This window comes from Silurus meridionalis, chromosome 25, assembly GCF_014805685.1.
Source record: "Silurus meridionalis isolate SWU-2019-XX chromosome 25, ASM1480568v1, whole genome shotgun sequence".
Taxonomy (NCBI): domain Eukaryota; kingdom Metazoa; phylum Chordata; class Actinopteri; order Siluriformes; family Siluridae; genus Silurus; species Silurus meridionalis.
Window position 1 is genome coordinate 7,264,328 of NC_060908.1, and position 27,441 is coordinate 7,291,768.

General features: G+C 38.4%; 1 protein-coding gene across 3 annotated transcripts in view; it reads right to left on the reverse strand.

Moving 5' to 3' along the window:
• si:dkey-220k22.1 (multiple epidermal growth factor-like domains protein 9) overlaps positions 1-19,700 on the reverse strand; it is a 102,021-nt gene extending 82,321 nt beyond the window's left edge. For 2 of the 3 annotated variants that reach the window (XM_046839147.1, XM_046839146.1), the window contains exons 1-2: positions 19,049-19,700; positions 3,621-3,819 (exon numbers count right to left, since the gene is read on the reverse strand). In XM_046839147.1, the coding sequence (XP_046695103.1) occupies positions 3,621-3,819; positions 19,049-19,520 (671 nt within the window). In that variant the 5' untranslated portion in view covers positions 19,521-19,700. The remainder of the gene's footprint in view (positions 1-3,620; positions 3,820-19,048) is intronic. The other variant, XM_046839148.1, reaches the window with a different exon arrangement.
• Between the last annotated feature and the right edge of the window lie 7,741 nt (positions 19,701-27,441).

The window sequence follows — 27,441 nt, forward strand, 5'->3', positions numbered from 1 at the left end:
ATAAAGTCAAAATAACAGCAATTTATGGGTTAATTCATTACTTTTTGTACCCATGATACTTCTCACTTAACTGTTAATCACAACGTGTCAGTTATGATATCTATAATAATTGACATTCAGTGGCACAGACAAAAGGAACAGGCTCCAGTCGCCAGTTTCATCTGACATTTTGCCGATTTGGCATTTTGGTGATTTTCTGACTGATATTTTACAGATATTACATGCTAAGTATACGTATGCAATCCTGTGAGCAATAAAACACTGTGCACTTACACATAAATAATGAACTACAACAGTGGTTATGTCAGTGCTGCTGGACTTATTGCAAAAAATGTTGCCAGTTCTGTGAATATAATGCGATTATTATGCAGAATGCAACAGTCTTGTGGCTGCCAAGATTAGAAGAGTCCTGGATGAGCGGCTTGAATATTATCGCCTGTCTATGGCACAGTGAGCATAAATAATTGGCAAATATATATTCATGGTCCCTTTCCAGCATGTGCGTAATGTATTGGCTCTGATGGTTTGTATAGTACGCTAAGATTTTTTAAAATTATTCTTTAGCTTGCAATGTAACAAGGTCCTCGGTGAGCAGACTATGAATAAATATGCTGGCTGTGCCCTTTATCTAAAAGGAACATGATATTAGGTGTACCATTAAATAATTAAGACTTAATGAAGCAAAATTGGGGAACACTTGGGGAAAGTGTACTAGTAAAGGGTCAGAGTGTGTCCACCATTGCCAGAGTATATTCCGGTAAAGACGGTAAAGACATGCCTAATGATGAGTGAAGGCGTATAATGGTGGAACCCGCCAAGCCTTAATAGATAGATAGAAACAAATGTATTGTCATTGCATAGTACAGGTACATAGCAACGAAATACAGTTTAGCATCAATCAGAAATGCAAATAATAGCAATTGTGCAAAGTGACAAGTGGAGACAAACATGCAATTAAGGCTGTAACGATTCCTCAAGTAACTCAAGTATTCGATTACAAAAATATATTATTTGCCTCGATGCTTCGTTTAGTCTATTTAACTAAACACGAAGCACTGTGTTTCCAACGGACCACAATAACGCACTGCCTGCTTATCTCTGAAGCGCTCTAAACAGGTAAACACAGGAGGCGCTGCAAAATGAAAAATGAAGGAACGGAGAAAAAAGTAGAGCAGGTAGTGGAGCACGTTTTTAAAGATGGTGATAAATACACAGATTTAGTGCGTGGAAAATTTCAAGCAGTTTTTCCCCGGGGGGACAAGAAAACCACATCGCGATGCTGTGCGAGATTTAATAGATAAATACATGAGTGAGAATAATTATGAGTTTCAAGTTATGAGAATAGTTTCTTATAACTTACTCTACGTGGCCATGTAATGTGTAATGATGTAAAATGGCAATTAAATGCACTAAATAGGTTTAGTTTTCAACGACATGCAATTGCAGCAATAAAAATTTACATTTAAAAAAAAAAAGTACAGCAAATAAATAAAAAGGCTATAGCAGTGAAAGAAGTGCAGACACTGTTGCAAAAGTTCAACAAGTAAATAGTTATAAGGTTATGGCAGTGAAAAATGAGCAGACTGTTGAGAAAGTACAAGTCAAAGGCTAAGGCAGTTAAAATAAATTGTGCAAAAGCTAAATACACTTAGTAAAGGTATATATACACGTGAAATATTGTTAGGGCAGATCGATGTAAGGCACAACATATATAAAGAATGATCGGTATATAAATTTGCAATATGCAATATGTACATTGTATATACAACTGTACAGAAGTTATACACAGTATGTCTGTGCATTAAAACAGATCTGTGGTAGAACTAACTTTGTTAATGATGAGGCCTAAACCATAAACCCACATCTTGGAGATACAACGTGAAGCACTGCCATCAAGCCTTCACTGTCGGTCAGAGGCAGATATGATACGATTCTCAAATGAATGACTCATGAGTCATTTCCCTGCCATAACTTCAGTTGGCTGAACTATCAAAGACATCAAAGACGCAGCATGACAACAGGTATGCTCTTTTGATCAGTGAAAAACAGCACAGGCCCATTTTTGCATGTGACCGCTCTGACGACGACGACAAAGTGTAGGAACACGAATGCAGAAAAACATGATTCGTGACAGCGTGTAAACTCACTCACTTGCAGCTCATTGACGTTCAAAAAAGAACTACTACATGAACATGACTGTTAATGACGAGACCTTTTTAAAGGAACCTCAGTGTTAAATCAGTGTATGTTGTTGTTTCATTTACGCCACTTGATGGGACTTTTCTACTGTGACTGCCATATCTGAGATTAAATCTAAAGCTTTACATAAATGTGTAGGTGACAGGAATGTTATCTTCAGTTCCTTGTAAGGGAATCAACATTGCTTTGACAAAGCAGAGAGATTTATGTTTAATTCCATAGAACTGCTGAGTCGCCTTTAAGTGGCAAAACAATTACTGCATCTAGTTTTTCCAGGTGTATATTTATACACATAAACAACCCCGTTACCTGTTACAGAGTGTCTAAAAGTGTTCAAGAGCTCAAACACTGGCTCTTTATATAGTGGGTAGGTACAGATCAACTAACTAACCAACTAAACATCGAACAAACTTGCTATTATTAGCAATTTTTGCATTTTTCTCATGGTGTAGCTTGTGAACACAGCTATGAGGCAGGATGAGCCACCGATGTACAAGGTGGTATCAAAGTTGGCACACCAACAGATGGCAGCACGAGGCCGCACAGTCACAGGGATCACTGACCTTTAAAAGACACCGTCCTGTGTACAACGGAAGCTGTGCAACTTGTGGTGTTCTGACCATGAGTGTTAACACATCTGCTAAGGATACAGTTAAGTCATTGAGCTCACCTCACAGGAGTTTCTCACCGGAAACAACATGATCTCACATTCGCCCCACCCTAATCCCCAGATTTGGCGAAAATGAAGATCCATCTCAAAGGTCGCTGTTTTTTGACGGCATTGCGGAGATCCGGCGCAATCGCTGAAGGTGATTGTTGCGCTTTGAAAAGACTGCCATGACACATTCTAGAAGTGGCAGGTAAACTCGGAGCGCTGTACAGGTTGTCCTCTACTTACGATGGAGATACGACCCCATCGTAAGTCGAAAATATTGTAAGTTAAAGATGGTTCTATGACTGTGACAGCATTTCCTGCTTAATGCTGATTTTCTGCTCTAATGTGATGGCGTTCCTCTTCTTTTTTTCACTAAAGGCAGGAGACATACTTGGGCGCTTGAGCGCTGTCCACAAAATGGCTGCAAATTTATAAGATCACGTGCACCGGTAGGATAGCCGTGAGAAGCACAATGCTACATGACAAACTCATCAGGCATATTTAATGATCTGCTAATGATAATAGCCTGCTTCACCTTTTTCCAATTATGACTCCTCCAAGGGTAAACATCATGTATGCAAATGAGCATTTTTGTTTTTGACTTGAAAACTTTTTTCAAGTCAACAACAATTTTTGGCAGCTGCTCTGCAAGATGTAGCGGTTAGCTTGAGGGAATCTGGCACTACCGACTGGAAAAGTGCTCTGTGGAAGAGAAGAAAAAAAAAAAGAAGGAAAAAAAAAAAAAAGAAAGAAAACACTCACGTACCTATTGCACTGCAGCCCCGCTGCTCCGGATGAGTCACAGTCACACTGCTGGCAGGCACCTGTGTGGTTTCTGAAATAGCCGGTGTAACACTGCTCACAATGGAGTCCGGAATAGCCACGCAAACACTTACAGCCGCCGGTGAGTGGGTCACAGCTGTCAGGGTCCACTGAGCCGTTTGTGCTGCAGTTACACTGAGGGCCTAAGAGACAGAGAAAGAGAAAGTGACAGATGAAGAGAATCAAAGTAAAAGAGAAAACATAGAGAATCCGAGAAAGACAGGCATAGGCAGAGAGATGAAAGAGTGTGGAAGACAGAGACAGCATAAAGAGATAAAGAGAGAGCCAGGTAGAGAACGTGAGGAGAGAGAGATATACAGAAAGACAAAAGATAAAACACAGATAGTCACACAGAGAATCAGACAACGATAGACATAGACAGATGAAAGAGGAGGACAGAATCAGTGACAGAGAGAAATAAAATAGACAGAGTAGAATTACAGAGACAAAAGATAAAAAGCAGATGAGAGAGAGAGAAGAAAGTGGCAGATAGAGAGAACCAAAGACACAGAGAAACACAGAATCAGAGAAAGACAGACATAGACAGAGAGATGGAAGGATGGAGATGGTAGATAGAGACCATGACAAGGAGACAGAGACAGCAATAAAAAGACGAACAAAATAGATAGACAGAGAGAGAAAAAAAAAAACAGGCATTGAAACAGAAAGGGACAAAAAAAAAAAAAAAAAGAGAGAATGAAAAAATAAAATAAGGGGATTATCAGACAAACCCCTACTGTATGATAAAAATCTTAAAAAAGTCAAATCCACAAAAAAGTAAAAGATGAAAGGATAAGAAGACCAAACTCCAGTCGGCAACTATTGAAAAATATCTGCCGACTCGTTCTTCTCAGCGGTCACACTGTTGCCTCCAGAAGAGTGAAAAAACACACAAAAAAACAAACTCCTTTTATCGACAAATCTTTGACGTGGAAGACAATTCAGAAAGATTACGTTCATTACATGTTTTTGCTAGCTGACTCCAGCTGGGTTGTGTTCAGAGGTTTCGCAATTGAAAGAAAAAAAAAAAGAAAAGTGTTACAGAAAGCTGGCGAAAGAAAACGGCTTTCTGTCGTTTACAGACTTCCAGATAATGACTAAATGACTACAGCTGTTTCTTACCTGAGTACAAAAAGAAAAGCGCACTGGGGAGATTTGACACTTGATATTCATATATATACAGAATTCTGTAATAATCTCCCACATAGCACTTCCTCAATCCTAAAGTTACAATCTTATTTTTTCAAAAATTTGTTTTTTTTGGCCATTCACATTTATCACACTGTATTCTGCATGAATTATTTATCTAATAGTCAATAAGGAAAGCAAGCTGTCTCATTCCATTATGTGCTGCTTTATCCCTGAGACCTGCTAGTCATTTCTAGTCACAAGTCCACAAGTAATAGGAGTGCGGCTTCATGCTGGGTATTGTAAAAGAACTTAACCCTGTCAAACGCCTGTGTGATGATGAGACACAAAACTGCAGATTGAAATAACAGAATGGGATCTTCGAGCATGGCATGTTATGATGGTGCAGGATGCGCTGGTTTGAGCGTTTCATAGATTATTCATCGACAACAGTCTGTAGAGTTCACACAAATTGGTGCAAAAACAAACAAACAAACGCCCAGTGAGCAGCAGCTTCATGTTGCTCATTAGAGAGAAAGAACAGTAGTTCAAACTGACAAAGTCTACAGTAATCCAAATAACCACTTTTTTACAACAGTGCAAAAGCATCTCAAAACACACAACGTGCTGAATGTTGAGGAAGGAGAACACAAAGTGTGCTGGGAGGTGGAAGCTTAGTGGTTAAAGCATTGGACTTTGAATCCAAAAGGTCTTGAGCTCAAATCTTCAGCCACACCAAGCTGCCACTCCTGGGCCCCTGAGCAAGGCCCTTAACCCCATAGCTGCTCAGCTGTATGACCAGATAGGACACTCTGGATATGAGTGCCTGCCAAATGGCATACATGTAAATAGAAAGTGTTCTTTCTAACCAGAAAAACTGTTAAAACACCAATTCAAAACTACAGCATTTAAAAGCAGCGTCAGGAGGATGTCTTGCCTGTTCACGTTCTTCATCTCATGTCACTTCCTGCAGCAAAATCCCAACAGTCTCATCCACATGGTGCACAGTGGCTAGACTGACAGCAGCAGGAAAGCTCATCTATTTAAAAAATTCATAAATAATAACCCTCTGCACTGTTGTAGGAAAGAAATATTCTGTCAAGCAAAGAGAAGAGCTAAGAATGTCATCAAATGTTAATGACTATTCTCTGTTGGTGGGGCATTTTGTTGCTGGCCGGGGGTTTCTATTTCCTAAGGCATGTTGACACGGAGTGGAAAGCAGAATTGTACTCATTTAAAAAACATGAGAAGTAGCATATTGTTCCAAACTGGGTGCTCAGAATCCTGAACTCCTGCAACAATTAGGTTAAAGCACAGAGTTGTTATCAGGAACTGAAAACTGGGGATAAACTCTTCTTATTCTTTAATTATTGACTAATGGGAATTATTTCCTGTCCTGATAACCAATTTAATTCATAAATGATTACATTTTAGCTTGCCATTCTTCAGACATTTTGTGCAGGAGCTCCATATGTGAATAATGGAGTACACTGGTTTGATTCTTTTCCTCCCCCATTAAAAAAATAAAAAAATAAATAATAACTAAATGGGCTCAACCAAATATTCATCGAGAATGACTGACAGGTGTGGTTTAATTCTTCATTATTAACAGACACCGCCTGGTAGCCTGTTCCTCCCTCCACCACATTTTACAATAATCTATGAGCTGCTACTTTCACAACATAGTTCATTCCGTTTAAAAATGACAATAGGCAAGAAATGGCTGGAAATTAAAATCTACCAATACATGTTTCAGCTTTTTTTTTTTTTTATCCCCACAAATTGAAATAAAGGCTTAATATTCCTACAAACAAAGTGTTAAATCCAGATTTGGCAACCTGTTTTTTTATGTTTTATGTAGAAACCCTGCATTTTAACTTCAGAGTACTACAAGTATAACTTACAATATGTTTAAAGTACAGTGTAGGAAATAATTATTTGATCCCCTGCTGTTTTGTAAATTGAAATGGTTAATTTTGACCGAAAGAGAAAGAATATCAAGGAAATTCAGAAAAACAAAAATTGTTTATATTATATATTCATTATTTTGTATTTGATCGAGTGAAATAAGGATTTGATCCCCTTCCCAATCTGATCGTTTTGTAGCCCATTCCAGCCTTGTGCAGGTCTACAGTCTTGTCCCTCTTTGGTCTTTCCCATGGTGGTGGAGAGGTTTGAATGGAAGAGGTTGATTCTGTGACGGGTCTTTTATACACATAATGAGTTGATATTAGGAGTTCTTTCTTAAAGGTACAGGACTTATTTGGGTGTGTGGGAGCCAAATTCTTGTTGGTTGGTAGAGGATTGAATTTTGTATTTGATCACTTGATCAAATACCAAATAATTTATATATAATGATTTCTTATTTCTTTCTGGATTTCTTTCATATTCGTTCTCTTTCTGTTGAAATAAACCTACCATAAAAACTCTAGACTGTTCATTTATTTGCAAGGGGGTAAAATTACAAAATCAGAGGGAGATTAATAGTTATTTCTCCCACTGCAAGTATAAATCTGGAATGATTGGCTGGTGTTCGAAAATCTCTTAACATCACCTGACTCCCTGCAAGCCCCACCCCTTTTCCCCATCACTGTGTAAGATATTGGTCTTGTGGAACCATTTCACAGTCCTGGTTTCAATGATCAATACATCACTACTGTTCTGAACAATGCACTGTTACTATTTACTGCATTTGTCCCCATTTACACTATTTTTACTTTCTATTCTCTATCTGAAATATAGAAACTCACTAGGCCGCATCTTATTAAATCAGAATCTTAGCTAAACTAAATTACACAGGTTCCCTGTTGAACTCTGAAATTCTTTCTTTTGTTGTATAATCTTATCAGTTGTAACAATTCTCACCTGTATAGTGAAGAAGTTTCACCCTTTTGCTATGACTTTTACAAATCTCTTGGTTTTGAAGCAGATAAATAACTTCTCAGCTTAGTCTGGCATGTCTTCTAGTTCAACAAGCAGGTAATGTGTTGTGGTTTATCAATAATGCATGGTGTGTTATGGGGGGAGGTATATACTGGCTATAGTGTAGTCACAGTATTTTAAATTGATTTTGCTGAGCGGAAGTTTTGCTAGAGTAATATACTACATATACTACTGAAACCCTGTGCAATTAAACATTGTACAGTAATAATGCACTGTTTAGTGTAGGCATGTAACCAAATAGGACATTATTCAGAATGAACAGATAATGTGCTCTAAACAGATGAATGCTTGCCAGGGTCAAGGCTGAGAAAGAGCTAGAGGTGTGCAGTGAGCCTGGGGTCCTGCAAACACATTGCACAAGCTGGAAGCTTTTCTTTTCATGAGGGTGAGAACATGTACGAAGTCAAACACAACAAGATAAAATGATAGTGTAAAACACCTAATACAGTAACACTATATCACATACAGTGTAGAAATGCCCAAACTGGTGACTTGCTAATGGTGTTGCTTTTTCCTCCTCTCGCATGCTGTGAGCTGTGTGGTCATGTGGGGAGAAATTACTGCAGCATGTTTCTTTGTCCCCCAAAGATAGAGCAGATGATACCTCCTAGAGGAGCGAGCACTAAACATGAGCTAAGTAATGAGAGAAGATGCGGGGTAGGGAGAAGCGAGATTCTCAGCGCACACATGCTGAAAGAAAGCCACTGGCAGGCATAACGGTGTTGGAACGGTTTTCGGAAACTGCCTACGCTGGATTGTTGTGCTTGGCTGGGAGGTCAGAAAGTAAAGCACATGAGTGAAACGGCCCTCCAGAGATGAGAGGCTGCTGCTGATTTTGCCGCATAATTCATCATTAGAAAACTGCAAGTTCCTGCTAGCATGGCTTTATTGCGGAACATACAAATCAAGCGCCACGCACAGAGGCTGACTTTGCACACTTTTGTACCGTGATGCCTATTTTACAGTCAACCGTCACCGAAACAATTTTATACTATACGCTCAGAATCGTTGCTGGAGGGAGAGAAATGGAGTGAAGAGATATATTTAGACGGAGCTCACACCGAGTACGGTTCCCACTGGAAGAGCGAGAGACAGATATGTTTGTGTACTAGAGGTGACCTTGCTAAAGATAAGATTACACAATTGGAAAGCTGAGAGACGTGCACCATCACACTGTAATAATACCATCCACCAGCTTCCACTGGAGGGATGTGGCTTTTATTTATTTATTTATTTATTTTTTGACATTTATTGAGTAGAATGATCTAAAAAAATTCACTGTAGATTCACTACAACATGAACATTTATACGCAATAAACTAAATAAACTGTATAACTAAATCCTCAACACCTTAATTGTTGGATCAGTTTTCCCAGAGCCTGAGGCTGAACTCAATTACAGATAAAAAAAAATAAAATACCAATATAACCTAATATAGTGTGTAATATGATAAACTACTTTTTCTCTGTGAAATGTCATGCATTTTATTTCAAATTTAACTCAATGCCTAGAAAAAAAAATCTACATAAATCAAAAAATTATGAAATTTTATGTTGAAAAAATTTGAAGAAAAAAAATAATTGGAAGCCTGATTAAACATCAGCTGGTTTAATCCTAATGGTGGAAGGAGTGACCTTCATCTACCAATCAGAGTGACACTAGCAAATCATTTGAGCCCGTGTATGTAGAGGGTAGAGGTAGAGGGTATATAGGATAGAGTGTAGAGTGACATAGCAGCAGTAAAAAAAAAAAATAAAAAAAAAAGATGTGATTCAGAGAGAGGAGGTTACACCCTCCATTGTTTGTACCTGTTGTCTGATAAACTGGGTTGGAATAAAAACAAAGTGGAACAAAATAAGACTTTTAATCACTGAATTTGAACTTGAACTGTCAAAGGTAAAAATGTTTAATATGATCAAATCTTTATTCAAGCCAATAAATTCAGGCTGCAGCCTCCAAGGACTCTGCAGAGAGCGGAGTAGGAAATGATGTACAGCGTTCACCAGAATCTGAGCCCCTTGGTGAGTATCTGTTACTGGTCCACATAGTTAACAGAGGAAATTAAGACATCTGAGCCTCCGAGCAAAAGAGCGAAAAAAAAAACAAGCCACTGAGTAAATATCACGGTGTGCATTTTGACTTGGTCTCCACCTGAGAGACTAGAGATTGTGGCTGTTTACCAAATGATTATGGCTCTGAAATGAACAGCTGAAAAGCATACTCCACAGATGAGCTCTACTGATTGGACTTTTCGTGGGCCGTTTCCAGCCTGGGATTGGTGACAGCTACAAATAAAGCAGTTGGAGACTTCTGCTAGAGACTCTGTTCGTCTCACACTTGTCACCTGTCTCGCTGCAGGAGAGCTCAGTGCTGTCAGATTACACACAGAAGGGAGTTCGACACTTGCTCAGATTGATGAAAACCCTGCCAGAGCCCTATGCATGTGGAACGAAGCCATCGGCAGTCAACATCTGCACATTTTCCTATCATTTTCAAAATCAAGGGTGACGGATAGTGAAGACTTCAACGTAGTGACAGTTCACATTCGCACATCTACAGCTGAAGCAAGCACTTTCAGCACAAGATGAACAGTGAATTTTTTATATAGATTTTTGTATCATTTGACTTTTTCACAAAACGGGAAGTTTTCTCAGTTCCGGTTTATTAAATGGCTCATTACAGCTTTCAAAACAGTAAATCACAAGCAGGGGCAACAAAAATCATTATGCACAAGCCAAGCCTAACTTATACTTCATGCATCAGACACCTTTCAGACATGTCTGTACTCGCAATGCACTGTGCTCCAGAATGTATACTTTTACAACCTGCCCTAAAAACAAGAAAGCAAACCCAAAACGTTTCGGTCAAGGAAAAGGTTTACCCTGAGTGCCTTCCATATCATATGTTTATAAAAGAAATAGTTTGCTTATTTCATCGACAATTTGGCCGTATAGTGTTCAACTTTCATGCGAATGCCACCACCCACACCACAGTACTTATAGTATTTTCGATCGTTAATTAGATCGATCAAGTCTCTGATACAACACATGCTGCATTCTGGCAGTTTTTAATGTCCAATACATTTATGCTGGATTTCCCATTAATATGACAAACAATGTTGAAAAAAACTGATTATTTTTTTAAGGTTTTAACAACTCAAAATGTTTACGCTATGTATTAAAAAAAAAAGGGTTCATCTGGACTGTTGCTACAAAGCTGGAGGAACAACACTGTACAGGATGTCTGGGGAGGCGGTGGCACTGACCTTTCCCTTTCCTTTCAATCTGTTCCAGCATGACAATGCCCATGTGCACAAAGCAAACTCCATGATGATAAGGGTAACACTAAATTGAAAGATCTTGAGTGCTTAAGAGCTCTGACCTCAAGCATTAATGAACACTTTTGGGATGAATTGCAACACTGACTGCATCCTAGGCCTTCTGCATCAGTAGCTGACTACACTAATGCCCTTGTGGCTGAATGAGCACAAATAATCACAAGCACACTCTAAAACCTAGTGGAAGATCTTCCCAGAGGAGTTAAGGTTATTATAATGGCAAATGGGGACTAAATGGGTAATGAGATGTTCAAAAAGAATATGTATTGTAAGATTCAGACAGAGGTGGCAAAACACACACATCCTTCACTCAAGCAGAAGTACAAATACTCATGTTTTAAAAGACTCTAGTGAGAGTTGAAGTACTGACTACACTTTTTACTCAAGTAGTAAAAAGTAGTTTTAGTGTCATGCTTGTAACTGAACCTCACATCATATTAATATTAATACAAAACGAATTTCAAATGTTACCTAATGAATGTATCCAGGCTGAACATCCACTATATAGAACACAAACAGGGAAAAGATGATGACGATCAAGTGATCAGGAATGTCTCTGTTCTCAGTCATGTTTACGTCACTGACTCCCTCTGTCTCATCCACGTTAACCCCAGACTTCTTGTTGCTAACTTTGTAAACTAGCCTACGTGGGGCGTGGCAGCCAGGAAATGATACACCAGTGGTAGGTTGAAAAAAAAAACATGCAAAGACAGGAAATGATGATGGGCTAAAAACACGGCAATGACAAGAAAAAAAAATTGCGAGATTTCCCCAAATTAACTAAGCAAACAAAAAAATCAACTAAAGTAATGAGTTTGGTTTGAAAATCTAAGAAGTAGAAAGTTCAGATATCTGTGTAAAAAACTTTAAGTAAAATGTTGTCCGAAAAATAAATAGTAAAGTACTTACACCAGAAAAATCTACTGAAGTAAAGTAACAAATTATTTGTACTTCATTACTTCCCACTTCTGGATTCAGAAAAGGATTCTGACATCAGAATAATGTTCATACTAGGACCAAAGCCCTGGGTCAGCTTTAGTTGCTTGGATTTTGTGACATAAAAATGTTTGTTCTGATAATGTCTAATAATACTGATAATAAGCCAGTCTAATAAGCCTGATTCCCTCAGGCTATGTGGCATCCCGTCGCCCTGCATTGTCAGTAGCGCGACAGAAAACTAAACTACCAAAGCTAAAGAAACAACTCCATATGGCAGACGATATTCAAAACCCCGTCAGGCACAAATGGCCGTCTGATGAGCTGAATACTCGCTCATGCATGCTCGCTTCATAAGCCTAATATGCTGACAGAATTCCTGTTTCGCACACATGATACGTCTCCAAAACATACATTTATTGCGCTAAAATAGCACTAAAATAGTCTGGCGTCAGGGCGGTTATTATACTTGAGGGCCTATTTTTGTCATGATGATCAGTTCATTAAATTTCTGCTTGCCCAGTTACCTCATTGGTCTAGATTTCCACCTGAGATCTAGGTAATGAGCACACAGGGAAATGAAGGCAGGAGGAGAGAACTCATGCGCCTCAAACACCTCGGCATTATTAAATTGGATTGTTACAGGCTGGATCCATATTCAGATTCTGCTGCAAAAAACAATAAAAACAACAACGTGTCTATCAGTTTCTACAATATAACATACTGTGCGTGGGAGAAAACGAATCCTTGAAAAAAAAAAATGGGTGGGGTTTTTAAACGCTTAATCTCTCACAGCCACAGCATACAGGCACAATGCCCAGAAAAACAATCAAGCACGGATGTTTTAATCCACATCCAAATGCTCCAGTGTAAGTCTTTCGGAATTATTTGAATCCTGATGTTTTTCTGTTGTTCGATGTTGGCAAAGCCGTATTAAAATAGAGAAATCGAGTTACCAAATGACAGGATAATGCATGAGAGCATGCATGAACTCCATATCATTCCTTCTAGTTCATTTAGAGGAAACAGTTCGAGGTCCTGTAAATAAAAATCAGTCATTAAACTGCTTTCACTTTTGAAAATTATAATTCAGTCAATGATTCATCCTTAATAACCGCTTCATCCCTGATAGATCCGGAGCCAATCCTAGAATCATTGGATGCGCACAATCACCTCTTGGCAATTTTAGCATAACTAATCCTTTCATGGGTGGGAGGAAAACAGAGAACCCCGAAAGAAAACGCATTCAGAAACTCCACGCAATCAGTAACCTGATCTCAGAAATCAGACCCTGGAGCCGTGAAGCAACGACGCTACTCGCTGCGCCACAGCACCACCAGAGATCATTTGCATAAAAAAATAAATTAAATAAAATAAAAACGAGTTTATTGCTTGATTGCACAGCAAAAGAGTCCATTAATTATTTTCATGGGGTTACATTATAGGACACCTCAGTAAATATGGATGACTGTTAAACATAAATAAATAAATAAATAAATAAATAAATAAGATGAGCAGAATGTATAATAAATCTTGAAGTGAATTTTTTTCCCTACAATGAATGCTAATAATAAACCACCAGACTTGCTGTCAGATACTTTGCAATGTTTTGGCAGCCTCAAACGTGCACATATGATTAATGATTAATAGTTAAAGCATTCTGCAATTTAGGCTCATTTTTTATTTCGTGCTTTTTCCAACGGCAAAGTCTCCTATGCGCTATATATGGAAGCGGCTCGGATTGCTGCAAAACAAATTCCCTAAAGTGCTGAAGCAAGAGAAAGCGGTGTTGCTGCATTTAAGCTACTGTTTCACACTGGAGCTGCTGCTTTGTTCAGAATTGGAGACTCGCTTTCTCCTTCAGAGAAAGATGCACAAAATAGGCAGGAGATTTACACTACACACTCAATTTGGTGCAGGAGATAACAATGGAGTCACAAATCATCTTGAATCACTAGGATTTTATGCTGATAGATTCTTTGCCCAATATAATGCAATATAAGACACACATTGCTGTACACTGGGTTTATGCAGCAAATGTATGTTTAGTACTGTTCTTATGATATTTCCAGACATACACCTGTTAAGTAATATTGCAAGAGAACATCTGTTGTACTAATCATCCATTCACTTGGGAAAACCCACTACTATATAAATCAGTTAAGCAAGTAATGTATGCATTTTTGTCACCCTAAAACATTCAGCAAACCTTTATCTTTATTACAAACCTTAGAAAGTCCCATTATTAAGTCACATGACCATAGATTCACCCTTACTCTAAAACTTACCTAAAAGTCCCAGATCACATTTCTAATAAATCCTTTTAACCTTTTCCATATTTTACAGTTCTGCATTTATAATTTGGCTGGTACTTTATTAGATTTTGCTTTCAATAGGAAACAAATTATGCTTCCAAACTGTGCTTTGTGCTGAAGCCTAATGTTGCAAAAAAAAAAACCACACAAGAAGAGAGGGTTCTTTCTTCCAGCCTGTCTTTAGCAGACGAGCAGCTGGGGGATTGGGACAGCGGTGTATGGGTTTGAAAATGTCACCATAAATTGAGAGACGTGGAGAAACGCTGAAGGAGTTTGTGGCATGCTGCCATTTTCTATTCACGCAGAAGATTAACTCAAATCACAAACAATAAACTGCAAGTCTAATGATCTGTGTGCAGGATATAAAAAAAAAGCAATCATTAAGAAGTAACAATAGAATCGTAAAAACTTACAACACATCTAAATAACAGCTGTACAATAATCATACAGTAATGATAGAAAATGTTTATAGCATATTTTGCTTGTTTGCTTGAATTCCCCTTTAGAAAACAAGATCTCAGAGGGAGGGAAAGGGATAGACGTGAATAAGAAAGAAGACGCAGGGAGGTAGAGAAAATAAAAGTAAGAGAAAGAAAGAAAGTAAACAAGACACTGTGGCCAGTGAAACGCCTCTATTTAATGTTCGTCTCGGTGAGAGGCCAATCCAAGGCCAGCACTCCCATGATCATCTATCAAGAACCACAGACGTAAATACATCCATGTGTGCTAGAAGTCAGTGTATAGAGTATCATATGCACAGTACAGCCAGATTGAGGGGGTGTTCAATGCATTGTTTGGCATTAAAGGCATTCTAGACAGTTCTTTAATGACCTTTTTTTGTTATTTAAAAAAAAAAAAGGGACAGAAAAGCCATGAAACTGGTAGATTGTAAAAAATATTTTTTATGCTTAGCTGCTACAAAAGTTATGAATAGGACAAGATGTACAAAAAAAAAAAAAAAATCATCTTTCGGCTGCCTATTAGGGGTCGCCACAGCAGATCATACATGTAAACATGAATAAAGTGTGAATAAATCATGACATGAAAGTCCAGTTCCAACAATGCCTCAAACATTATTCAAAACCCTGAGTGAATGGACAGTGTTTAGGGTGGATGGATGGATGGATGGATGGACCTGACATCATATTCCCATTACATTGCTATTTTAACTGCTCTCTCTATTCCATGCCCACAAAAAGAAGTTATATTTGGCGATTGCATAATTGTATAATACGGCTATTGCAGTCAGTCCACTAATCACTTTTAACTAATCTTCAGGATGGAGAGATTTTCCTTTCTAGACCTCGTCTACAATTTGACTGAAAGAGCAACTTAAAGTTAAATCAAATGAGTGCATTCTCCTTTAGCGTCCTGCATCCGTTCTTGTTCGAGTGTACTGACCTTTCCTCCAAGGACAATTTCTTTTGATTCGCTCTCACCACTGCTTAACTCCACCTGTCCATCCCTGAACATGAAGTCCTTTCTGCAGTGTCTTTCCAAATAGCAGAAACGAGCTGACTTCCTCTTTTGTCTTTATTGACCCATTTGTCACAAGCGCCTTAAATGGTTCATCCATTATAAATCGGTGCAATCAAAGGCAGGAAAGAGCGGCTGGACGGCGAGACTGAAGACTGAGGAGAGGACAATTTCCAGCTTGTCACAGGGACTCTGTTACACTGCCTGCTGAAGAAACAGATAAGCACCGACCTTCCTTCTAAAAAAAGCACAATAACAGAGTACTAGGCGGAAGTTAGAATGGATGCAAATTGCTCAAACTTGATTTTTTCTTTGTAAAAATAAAACCTTAAGGGATAGGAGCTGTGTGAAAGACTTGATGCAATCGTTTTATCACACTGCAAAAAGTCTAAGAATGAAAGGCACCTACGCGTAATCGTGTCAAAGTTACATCTCATTACTATTCCATACGTGCTCTACAGACATGAAAGATGTCTCTCTGTGTCTAACAATATTGGGACAATAAGTATCACTCTTGTATTGGATCATGTTATCCTGACGGTCATATTCGCCATTCTGCCCTAGTAAGAGGAGAAAATAAAAATAAATTCTAATAATAGCTCTGTGCATGTATTCCATCTGAGTCAAATAATTGCTTAAAGGGTGTTGCAGCACTTTCGAAAGCACTCTGATATAATGTTTGCTTTTCCCACTGGCGACTGCAGGCGGTGATTCAATTAACGTTTCCAGTTTTGTTTGGCCCAAGCACAGAGAATTCAAACAGAGAAAAAGACATTACTCATAGGAAACAATGTATAATGCAAAAAACTTTGGACTCAAAGGACAAATTTATGATTATTAATTAAGACTCCTAATATCGAGATGGACCTTCGCAAAAATTTAGAGTAATGACTGATGACCAGCCAGCCCAACCTCCATCGACCACCACAGCTCCTGATTCTAAAGATTGATCAGCAAGTGAAATATAAAGCAACACAGCAATTGATCCAGGTCCCAGGTCCTTAAAACTGGACAACATTTCTCTAATAGCCACCCAATCAGTTTACTGGCTTGGCATCCATCCTTGGTTAAAGCTCTGTAGAGGAAATCAACCACAAACGAGTCCACGTGATGCATCAAGCGTGATGGTAGACAACCAATAGTAATGTCTGGTCTCAAAGGATGAAGACTACACAGTGCATATTAACGGTGGAGCATCCAATAAAGTCATTTACACACAAACAAAATCCACATTATATTATATTATATATTATATTAGATAGATAGATAGATAGATAGATAGATAGATAGATAGATAGATAGATAGATAGATAGATAGATAGATAGATAGATAGATAGATAGATAGATAGATAGGAGAGAGAGAACACTCAAAAGAGCCTACATTGATATAAACGGACACTTTTCTCCTGGGAAATATTTGAAATGTTACTAATCTAAAAAAGCAATGACACCTTTTCAGTTTATATATAAATGAAGGTCATATGAAGGTCATAGAATGAATGTCATCTGGTAACATCCCATAATGTGCATAACGTGCTTTCGCTAATTAACCTATTTCATAGCACTAGATTAAAACAAACTAGTGGCTAATTAATCTATTTATTCATTTTGTAAGAAATAATTCTGAATACAAGTGACGGCTCTTTCAAGGGCACCTGTATATCTGTATTCCTGTCGGGTACATATTACTATTACCTCTTAACCCAAGCTTCCTTGCATGGTGTGTAGTTAAAATGCTCAAGGCAGATCAGGTACTCGTAAGTATTGGGACTTACTCTGACCATTTCCATTGCTAAACCGTTGACTAGTTGATTCCTTTACTTGTCACTTGATGGCACCTTTTACGTGTCATTTGGTGCTTTGGATTTGAATAAAAGCGTCTGTCAAATGAAAACATGTAAATACAATGTAAATATATTCCTTGAACTCGCCTACAGCTTGGGGAGCTTTTAAATGAGTGTTTTAGCCTACAGTCTGTATGCTTGTGCAAGATAAGCCAGTAAATGGAGCGATTTGAAGTTCACTAGATTAAGTTTAACAAGCTTATTTTTACAAAACAAAGGCTATGTGTAATCTGGCTGTAATATCCAGAACATTCATTACTCGCAGATCCCGCTCTAAATCAGGTTTAATCAGTATATGCGTGACACCTAATATCAACAGCAAACATTGGAAAACACAAGGAGCAACAGTCACTAACAAAATAAGATGACTAATTAAAGCCTGAAAAACCTGCCATCCTTAAACGTGATTTCCTTTATACTTGTGAACACAAAAGGATAGCGTGCAAACAGCTTTCCATATTAGTGATTAACACTAAACTCTGCATGTGGATCAAATTCAAGCCCCATAACCATATGCACCAGGCACTTCGGTGTTCAGTTGGCGTGTCCCCCCCCGCCCATTTTCCACCAAATGTCATCTTGGATACACTTCAACCTCATCAACCCCTGGAGCTTCAAATAAATGAGAAAAAAGGAGCTTGATAAGTTTGTTCTTTAATAGATAGGACATTGTTGCAAAAAGCCGTTTGCCCAATCCACAACTTTACACCCATTCATAACAACAACAACAAAAAAAGTCCTCCTGGCACAGTTCTGCTTTTTTTTGTTGTTGTTGTTGTCTTATCCAATGCGTCACGGTCACTGCGAGGGCACATAAAGGTGTGTTTCATGACAAAGCGGATACGAGTTTTGGGTTTTGTTTGCTCTTTCGCTTTGAGCCATCAATGACTCGCGAGACAAACAAAACACAACAGGTTCTCACACAGGCAACGTGGAAATGCGTTCTGTCGCCGTGACATGTCAGTACATGGAAGACCATTCGAAGTGCATGCAAGAAAAAATAAACAAAACAAAAAACCCGATCATAAAGAACAGGAATCAAAAAAGAGAAATGGTTCTTTAGTAGTGCTTTGGGTTCTCTGTGCTGTCCGTTTTATTGGTACGTACAATCATCATGTAGGACATTTGCAGAAGTGTATAAATGCTTGCATACATAATGCTCACTGCAATGCTGAGTATAGTGTGAAGGAAGTATACAGGAGGAACAAAAACATGTCAGAGATGAGATCTAAGGTCAGAGTGGGAAAACCAAGGACTGGCAGTTGTTACACATGTGCATGCCCTGAGCTTTACTAATAAACACGTGTTTATTAGTAAACACTTATTTACATTTAAGTACAATAATAACAGACAGTATCCACAGAAGTAATGCTTTTGTTTATGGACAGTTACCTTTGGATGGATTACCTTTTTTGGTGGTAAGTTCTGATGTGGTGGTGGTGGTGGTGCTGGTGTTGGGGCTGAAGGTGCTGGTGGAGGATTCCGTAGTAGCTGTTGAAGTAATGGTTGGTGAGGAACTGGTGTTATTCGACGTTCCTGTAGTTGTTAGTGAAATGTTAGGCTTTGTCGAGTTGAGAAGTGTTGGAGCCATTGTTCTGGGTGAAGAACCCACTGTGGTTGTGACTAGACCGGTCGTACTCCTGTCTTTTGGAGTGGTGAGGAATGGAGCTGAGGTTAACGGTGACAGCTTCTCCTCAGGTAGATGGTTCGGGCTGCTGGTTGTGGCACCAAACACCTCCAGCTGGTTATCCGAGAGAGCACGCGCGTTACTCGCGACGTCCGGGCTGGCGTGGGAGCCGAGCGCACGAGACCCGCGAGCCGCGCACGCGAGCAAGAGGAACTCAAACACCGGAACAACTAACATTCTGCAACATGCACCGCGCACGCTTTTCAGCTCCCCATGTGAAAAGGAACAACAAATAAAGGTTGCAAAGTAAATCCAGTTGGTGAAAGCCCAGTCCCTAGTCACGATCAACGTCTATACTTTTTATGTCGTCCACCAGCAGACCTGCGGTTCCACTCCAACTATCTACTGACACTTCTGCTCGCGTCCGTCTACTACTAACAGTCCATCAGCCAATCACACGCTGAACTCTCCAAGACTGACGTTAATCTGGACCAATCATGACACGCGGCTCTAAATCCCGGCTCCTCTGAATGAACTGTATTTAATAGAAAAGCTACAACAAGGAAAGAATAACCAGAAATAACTACAAAGTTATTCACACTGAACCACCTTGACAAATCATTTCTCTCCTGATGGGAGATTCCACCAAAATGTCTTTGATACTATATATATATATATATATATATATATATATATATATATATATATATATATATATATATATATATATATATACATATATATATACATGTATATATATGTATATATATATATATATATATATATATATATATATATATATATATATATATATATATATATATATAATCACACACACACACACACACACACACACACACACACACACACACACACACACATATATATACAGTACAGACCAAAAGTCATGAAAATACAGAAAACTCTGAATGAGAAGGTGTGTCCAAACTTTTGGTCTGTACTATATATATATATATATATATATATATATATATATATATATATATATATATATATATATATATATACAGGTTTTAAAGGTGAAGTGGTGAAGGCAATAGAATTGTTGCAACTCATAAAATATGCTATGGGGCATATGGTTCACAGTTATAAGATCTCAAAGTGAAGATAAACTGTCAATCACTATAATATCTGGATGCTGTCGTCTCTCCGCACTCACACGTTCACATCTCACATTTTTTGATGACTGTGGTGTGGTGGACTGTCTATTTTCCCAGAGATCATTCACAATTTGTGATAGCGTCTGGCTCTCCTTTTTAGTTATGCTGCTGCCATAGCTAGTCTTGACAGAGTTCCTACTTGCACCCTGATCACACTGTACAGTGCCCTTAACCTTTACGAAACTATAAGTATACTTAATCCTTATTTCAAAATAATTGGTTGCTCAAAGGTAAAGCTCTGATCAGAATGATCAGAATGTTGGGTGTGAAGCCTTAGCATCGCCTAGCTGCCTATCTCTCTCTCTCTCTCTCTCTCTCTCTCTCTCTCTCTCTCTCTCTCTTTGTCAAACATGCTTCTGATGTACCAGTGATCCTGTCCCATTGGCGATCACATCAACAATCCAAAAGATTCAGGAAGTTAGTGAGCAACTCAACAATGCTGACGACGGATTGGAACTCAACCGTCTGCTACAATGGCTTACGACTGCAGTTTGCATGAACACTTTTGCATTTAAGTGCCTATCACTGAACAACACACCTCAACAATGAAGAAACTATGATTAATGGACATTCAGTGCCACCAAGATGAGGATGGGTTCCCTTTTGAGTCTGGTTCTTCTCAAGTTTTCTTTCTCATACCATCTCAGAGAGGTTTTCCTTGCCACTGTCACCATTGGCTCACTCATTAGGGATTAACTTATATAAGGAACAAACTCATAGGCATTAAACGTGTACATCCCAACTTCATAATCTCTTTATCTCTGCAAAGCTTCTTTGGGACCATGTACATTGTTAAAGTGAATCGAATTGAATTGAATTATCAAAATACCTACTGGGGGAACGGCATTTGGAACAATTTTTCTTTTTCCAATTCAGTTCAGTGACTTGTAGATTGTTCTGACAGCTTGTGATAACCCAAGACATTACGAAGACATACATTAACAATATTTATTATTGGGAAATGAGTTTTAATTTATATAATAAAATACACACTGTAATCAATGTGAAGGCAATTTCATATTTGCTGCTCTTGTGTATGATGGAATTAAAACCACACTGTAACTCAATCTACTGTATCTATTTCCTTACAATTAGATAATCATAATCATCATAATCATAATCATTAGATAACCACAAAAATAAAAGTAAAAACGATCTAGAAGTTGAAATCATGGACAAAATGAAATGTAGAGCATATATATGGAATAGGGTGCTCCATAAGCACATGGGTGCAATTTGTCGGGTTTTCACAGAAATACTAATTTTGAGGAGCAAACATTTTAAATATCATTGTGTAAATAGGAAATGACGAGTCTTTGGCGCCATCTTGTGGAACACATCCACCTACTTCACATGGCCTTAGCTTCCAAAGCCACAAATGTTTTCCAGTCATGCTCTCGTTGTTCCATGCGCTTCAACAACTCAGTAACACATGGTTTCTCTTTCATACATTTCCGTCTTTAGGAAGCTGGAAGGTATTTTCATACCTTTCACCCAACCTTAAGAGAATTTTCTATGAGTGTACAGCTGGAAGTACACAAAACCTGCAATTATGGTACTGTATATGTCAGACGCCTTTATTTAGGGCGAATTACAATGATCTCATATTTAAAACACAGAGCCCTTGAGAGTTGGCAGCAAGTCAAGTCAAGTCTAGTTTATTTCTATAGCGCTTTTCACAACAGACATTCTCTCAAAGCAGCTTTACAGAAATCAGCAGTTAAGGTGAATGGTGTGTATTTATCCCTGATGATCAGCCATGGTGACTGTGGCAAGGAAAAACTCCCTTAGATGTTATAAGGAAGAAACCTTGAGAGGAACCAGGCTCAAAAGGGGAACCCATCCTCATTTGGGTGACATCGAGTTTGATTATAAATCTTTCAACAATACAGAACACTGGAAAGAGAGAACTAACATGAGCACTGGAGTATAAGATTATAAGTAAATGTTGTTTCAACAGTCTTTGGTATAAAAGTAGGAGCTACTGAGCTCAACATTTGTGATCATCACAGATCCAGCATCAGCTTCTCCATGCCAGAGCCTTTAAACACTTCAGGAAGTCCAATGTCAAACTCCACACATGCAGTGGGATCCAATTGGCACTGGTACGTCTCTAGATGGTTCAGGATGTTTGCGAGTTTGGCATCTACTTCTTTAAAGTCCATAATCTTCATGAGGTGGGACGTGACTGGAGCTGGCCAAACCTCAGGAAGCCTCGGGATGGGGAGAGAAAGAGAAGCAGTGGAGAGGAATTAGCGTAGCTGCTGTTCATGATATTTGCTCTTCAGTACAGTGGCAGTGTGGTGGTGCATGTACATCACATACTCAACCTTTCCATTCAAAGTCCATCTTAACCACTGTGCTACCACTTCAGATTTGGGTGAGGATCTTATTGATGTACATGTTAGTCCTGAATTGGGCATCACTATTGAAAAATATTCTTTTGAAGCTAAATTTAATAAGACAAATCAAGTGAGTTCTGTTGGTGATGGACAGATCTACACACTGTTTAATTTACATCTGTAATATCATGAGATTCTCACTGATACCGGGGTCTGGTGGTGTCAATAATAATACCTGTACACCTGCTCATTTATGCCATTATCCAATCAGTCGATCAGCACAGTGCATAATATGTAGATACAGGTCAAGAGCTTCAGTTTAAGTTCTCATCAAACATCAGATCGATGAATATCTCCATGACCTTGATCGTAGCATGGATAGTGGAACAAGATGGGCTGACTTAAGAAGCTGATAATTTCATTGGATTTTCACACACAACCGTCTCCAGAGTTTACACAGAATGGCGTTAAATGAATGCCAGATCTCTTTCTTTGTTAAGAGAGTCAAAAGAGCTGCCAGGAAGGCAATAGCAACCCAAGAAAACACTTCAATTGTGGCGAGCAGAAAAGCATCTCAGCCTTTTCCAGTGAAAACGTACTTGAGTTTACTGTAGACCTTCTGGCAGCTTCAGCCAATCTGGTCATTTTCTTCTCAACTCTCTTATTAACATTTCTACCCACAGAACTGTGGTTAAAACTGCACCCACTCATTGTTTTTTCCACACTATTCTATGTGAACTCTAAAGCCTGTAGTATTCCAAAATCCCAGAAGATCAGCATTTTCTGAAATACTAAAACCAACCATGCCACAGTTAAAGTCACAGAAACCAAACTTTTCCCCAATCTGAAATTTGATGTCACATTAACTTAAGCTCTTAACCTATATCATATTATGACTTATGTATAAGTCAGAGATGGTTTCTCAGATTTCCCCACTGCCTTAGAGATAAACCATTTGTCTGTCCAGAATGTGTATGTTTACTGACATAAAAAATTTCTCTTGTTTACTTTGTGCAAGTCACTTCATTCCTCACTGCAGTGGATTGTATATGTGATGCTGCTGGCCTTGCTTTTTCATGCCCTTTCAGAAGTACAGTACATGTGTTTTACTGGGGTTATCTGTTGTTCACCATATAAGGCAATTAGAATAGAATAGCCTTTATTTGTCACATGTACATTACAGCACAGTGAAATTTATTTTCTTTGCATATCCCAGCTTGCTCGGAAGCTGTGGTCAGAGCGCAGGGTCGGCCATGATACGGCGCCCCTGGAGCACAGAGGGTAAAGGGCCTTGCTTAAGGACCCAAGAGTGGTAGCTTGGCGATACCGCTCGAACCCCCGACCTTCCGATCAGTAACCCAGCACCTTAACCACTGAGCTACCACTCCCCTGTATACTTATACTGTACTTAATTTGTCCTTCATCACAAAACTTGTTGAACTTGAAATTTAATCGACATTGCATTATAAAATAATAATACATTGGCTATTTCCAATATACAATAATGCAATGTAATGACATGAAGATCATTTCACTTTTGATGCAAAACCTTTTACAGACCCAAAGAGGGAGTCTAGACTATATTGCCTCCAAGTGCTTACAATCATGAAGTTTTCTTTGATAGTACGTAACATAAACTAATCTTTCATGAGGAGTAATTTGTAACAGTGTGCAATGTTGATCAGAGAATCAGCAAGAACATTAACCCAGGCTATGTAGAATATGGAAACTTTCCAGAAATAAAAGACTCTAAATAGATATAATTGATATTAGATATTAAGGGAAATAAAAATGTAGTTTGTTTTTGTTATTTAAATGCTGCTTTTCCAGTCCATACAGTAAACGATGGTTCGTTTAGAAATTTAAGTCATCACATCAGACATCACAATTCATTTAGATTAGCATTTGGTACAAATATATTGCTATTTCTTTTAGGTTTTAGAAGTGTAGGAACAATGTGGTAAATCTTTGGGTCATCATCTCACCATATGTGAACTTACTCCCATAATTTTAAAATCCTCCCTTAATTTTCAGTGGGATTCAATTCCGGGAATTGGCTAAGCCATGGAATGCCTTCTTGATTTATTATGGCAGAGTTTGTGGTCTTTTTCCTGTCCTTAGCTCAATGCTTTGCGGAAAAGTAGGCTTGAATCATGATCTCATGCCCTAATTCTGGGATCATATTCCCAACGCTTTTTTTTTACCAAATACAAGTCGAATTACTGCCAAAAAAGTCTATTTTATGTCCGGCCAGTGTATATTGTGTAAATGGAATCGGAATCTGTTTGAAAGCTTTTGAATGCACATTTATTGCTTAGAGTTTTATTTGGGGGGTAGGAAATTAATTCAATTCAATTAAATTTTATTTGTATAGTGCTTTTAACAATGAACATTGTCTCAAAGCAGATTTACACAAATAATGTGATGATAAAGAATGAATAAGATGTTCTTTATAAGTGTAAGTTTGTCCCTTATGAGTGAGCCAGTGGCAACTGTGGCGATTTCCCAAGATGGCATAAGGAAGAAACCTTGAGGGAAACCAGACTCAAGAGGGAACCCATCCTCATCTGGGTGGCACCGAATGTCGGTTTATTACAGCTAAACGATGTTGAGGTTTGCAGTGATGGTGATCAGATGCAAACTGTAGTCCTGAGTCAGTGTAGCAGACTGTTGACTTTAACTACAGTCCAAATCCAAATCCTCAAAGCTCCTGTTGTTTCTACGTAATTACAGAGAGTCCATTGCTTATTGTTCTCTATCTGACTGCTGTTCCAGCTGCTCATAGTTTTTACTGCAACTCTTTTTTTGACTGACTGCTATGACCCTTACCTTACTTATCATTTGTCTGAGTGTGTACTGTGAAGTGTTAAATGTTGCACCTGTCCAGGATGCTTTTATGAACTTTGCACCCGTGTATTATTGACCCAGGTGTACATACAGGCATGTTTATGGCCGTTACTATGGTTCTGTTGCTTCTCCTTTTTAACTGTTGTCAAATCATTTTGTCCATATATTATTTTTTATATTTTTACTTCTACATATAGATTTAAAAATAGTGCCTGAATAGATTAGTAAGCATCCTTTTCCTGTATATAAATTAAACGTTTTTATTTTTACTAATGAGTACAATGTCAAAAGACAATATGTGTGTGATTTCGACATGGGAATGCATTAAATAACCTAACAAATGTGTCCAAAAAGATTATCCTACACCATGTAAACAAAATACTGCAATTGCAGGATCTGTTTTTAATAGTATACTTATAGAAAAGTCACACAAATGTGAAATCTGAATAGCTGCATGAGCCACACATTCATTTAATCAGAATCAGAATCAGGTTTATTGACACACACAAGGAATTTGGTTCCAGCTGTTAGTGACTCTCAAAGTACAGACATAAATAAAACTATACATTCAGCTTGGACTATACAAGACTAAAACAGACTATACAAGGCAATACAGACAATGTGAGACGATATAGACAGTGTGTGTATTAAACAGGGATACAGAGTATATATCAGACCAGTAATGTACATAAAGTGCATGGTAGTGCAAATAACAGTATTGTGCATCAGGTATGATAGTTTACTTTAAAACTTTGTACAATATATAGCAGCCATATTGTGCGTAACATATACGGATAATGTGATGACTGACAGTTCAGATAAGGCAGTACTTATAGATATGAAGCAGGGAATATATTTAGGGTGAGTTGTTAATGAGGCTGATTGCCTGGGGGATGAAACTATTCCAGTGTCTGGCAGTTTTGGTAAACAAAGTTCTGTAGTGCCTGCCAGAAGGGAGGAGCTTAAAGATGTCCAGGGTGCGAAGGGTCAGTAGTGATTTATCCTGCCTGGTTTCTGGTTCTTGGAGTCCTGGAGAGTTGGCTGGGGAGCACCAATGATTTTTTCTGATGTTTTAACTGTGCGGTGCAGTCTGTTTCTGTCCTGTTTTCCTTTGCTGCTCCAAACCAGATGGTGATTGATGAACAAAGGACAGATTCAATGACTGCAGTGTAGAACTGCATCAACAGCTCCTGTGGCAGACCATACTTCCTTAATTGGTGTAGAAAGTACATCCTCTGCTGGGGCTTTAACACAACATCAAAATTGTTCTTTACATTTATTTACACTTCACGTTTTGATTCACATTATTCATCCATTTTCACATTCTTTTTTCCCTCTTTCCAATGTGACTTCATTTTTCAAAAATGATCACATATTATTTACACAATGTCATACACATTATAGTCAAAAGTATGTGGACACTGATCGCAATCATATTTGCCTACTCCAAAACCATATTACAGTAATCTCCATTTTTCTGGAAAAGCCTTTTTTACTAGATTATGGAATGTACTGTGGGAGTTCATTCAGAAGAAAAATACAAGAAAAGCATATTACGGAGGTCAGGTGCTGATGATGTGTAAAGAACTGGGTTCAGTTGGTGTTCCAGTTCATCCTAAAAGGTGTTGAATGGTGTTGAATACAGTGTTCTGCCACTCCATTCTTCATTAAGCTTGATTTATGCACAGCAGCACTGAAATGATGTAACATGTCTGGGCTCCTTAGTTTAAGTGAAGGGAGCTTGTAATGTTTCAGCATACAAAGACATTCTTTAGAGTTATGTGCTTA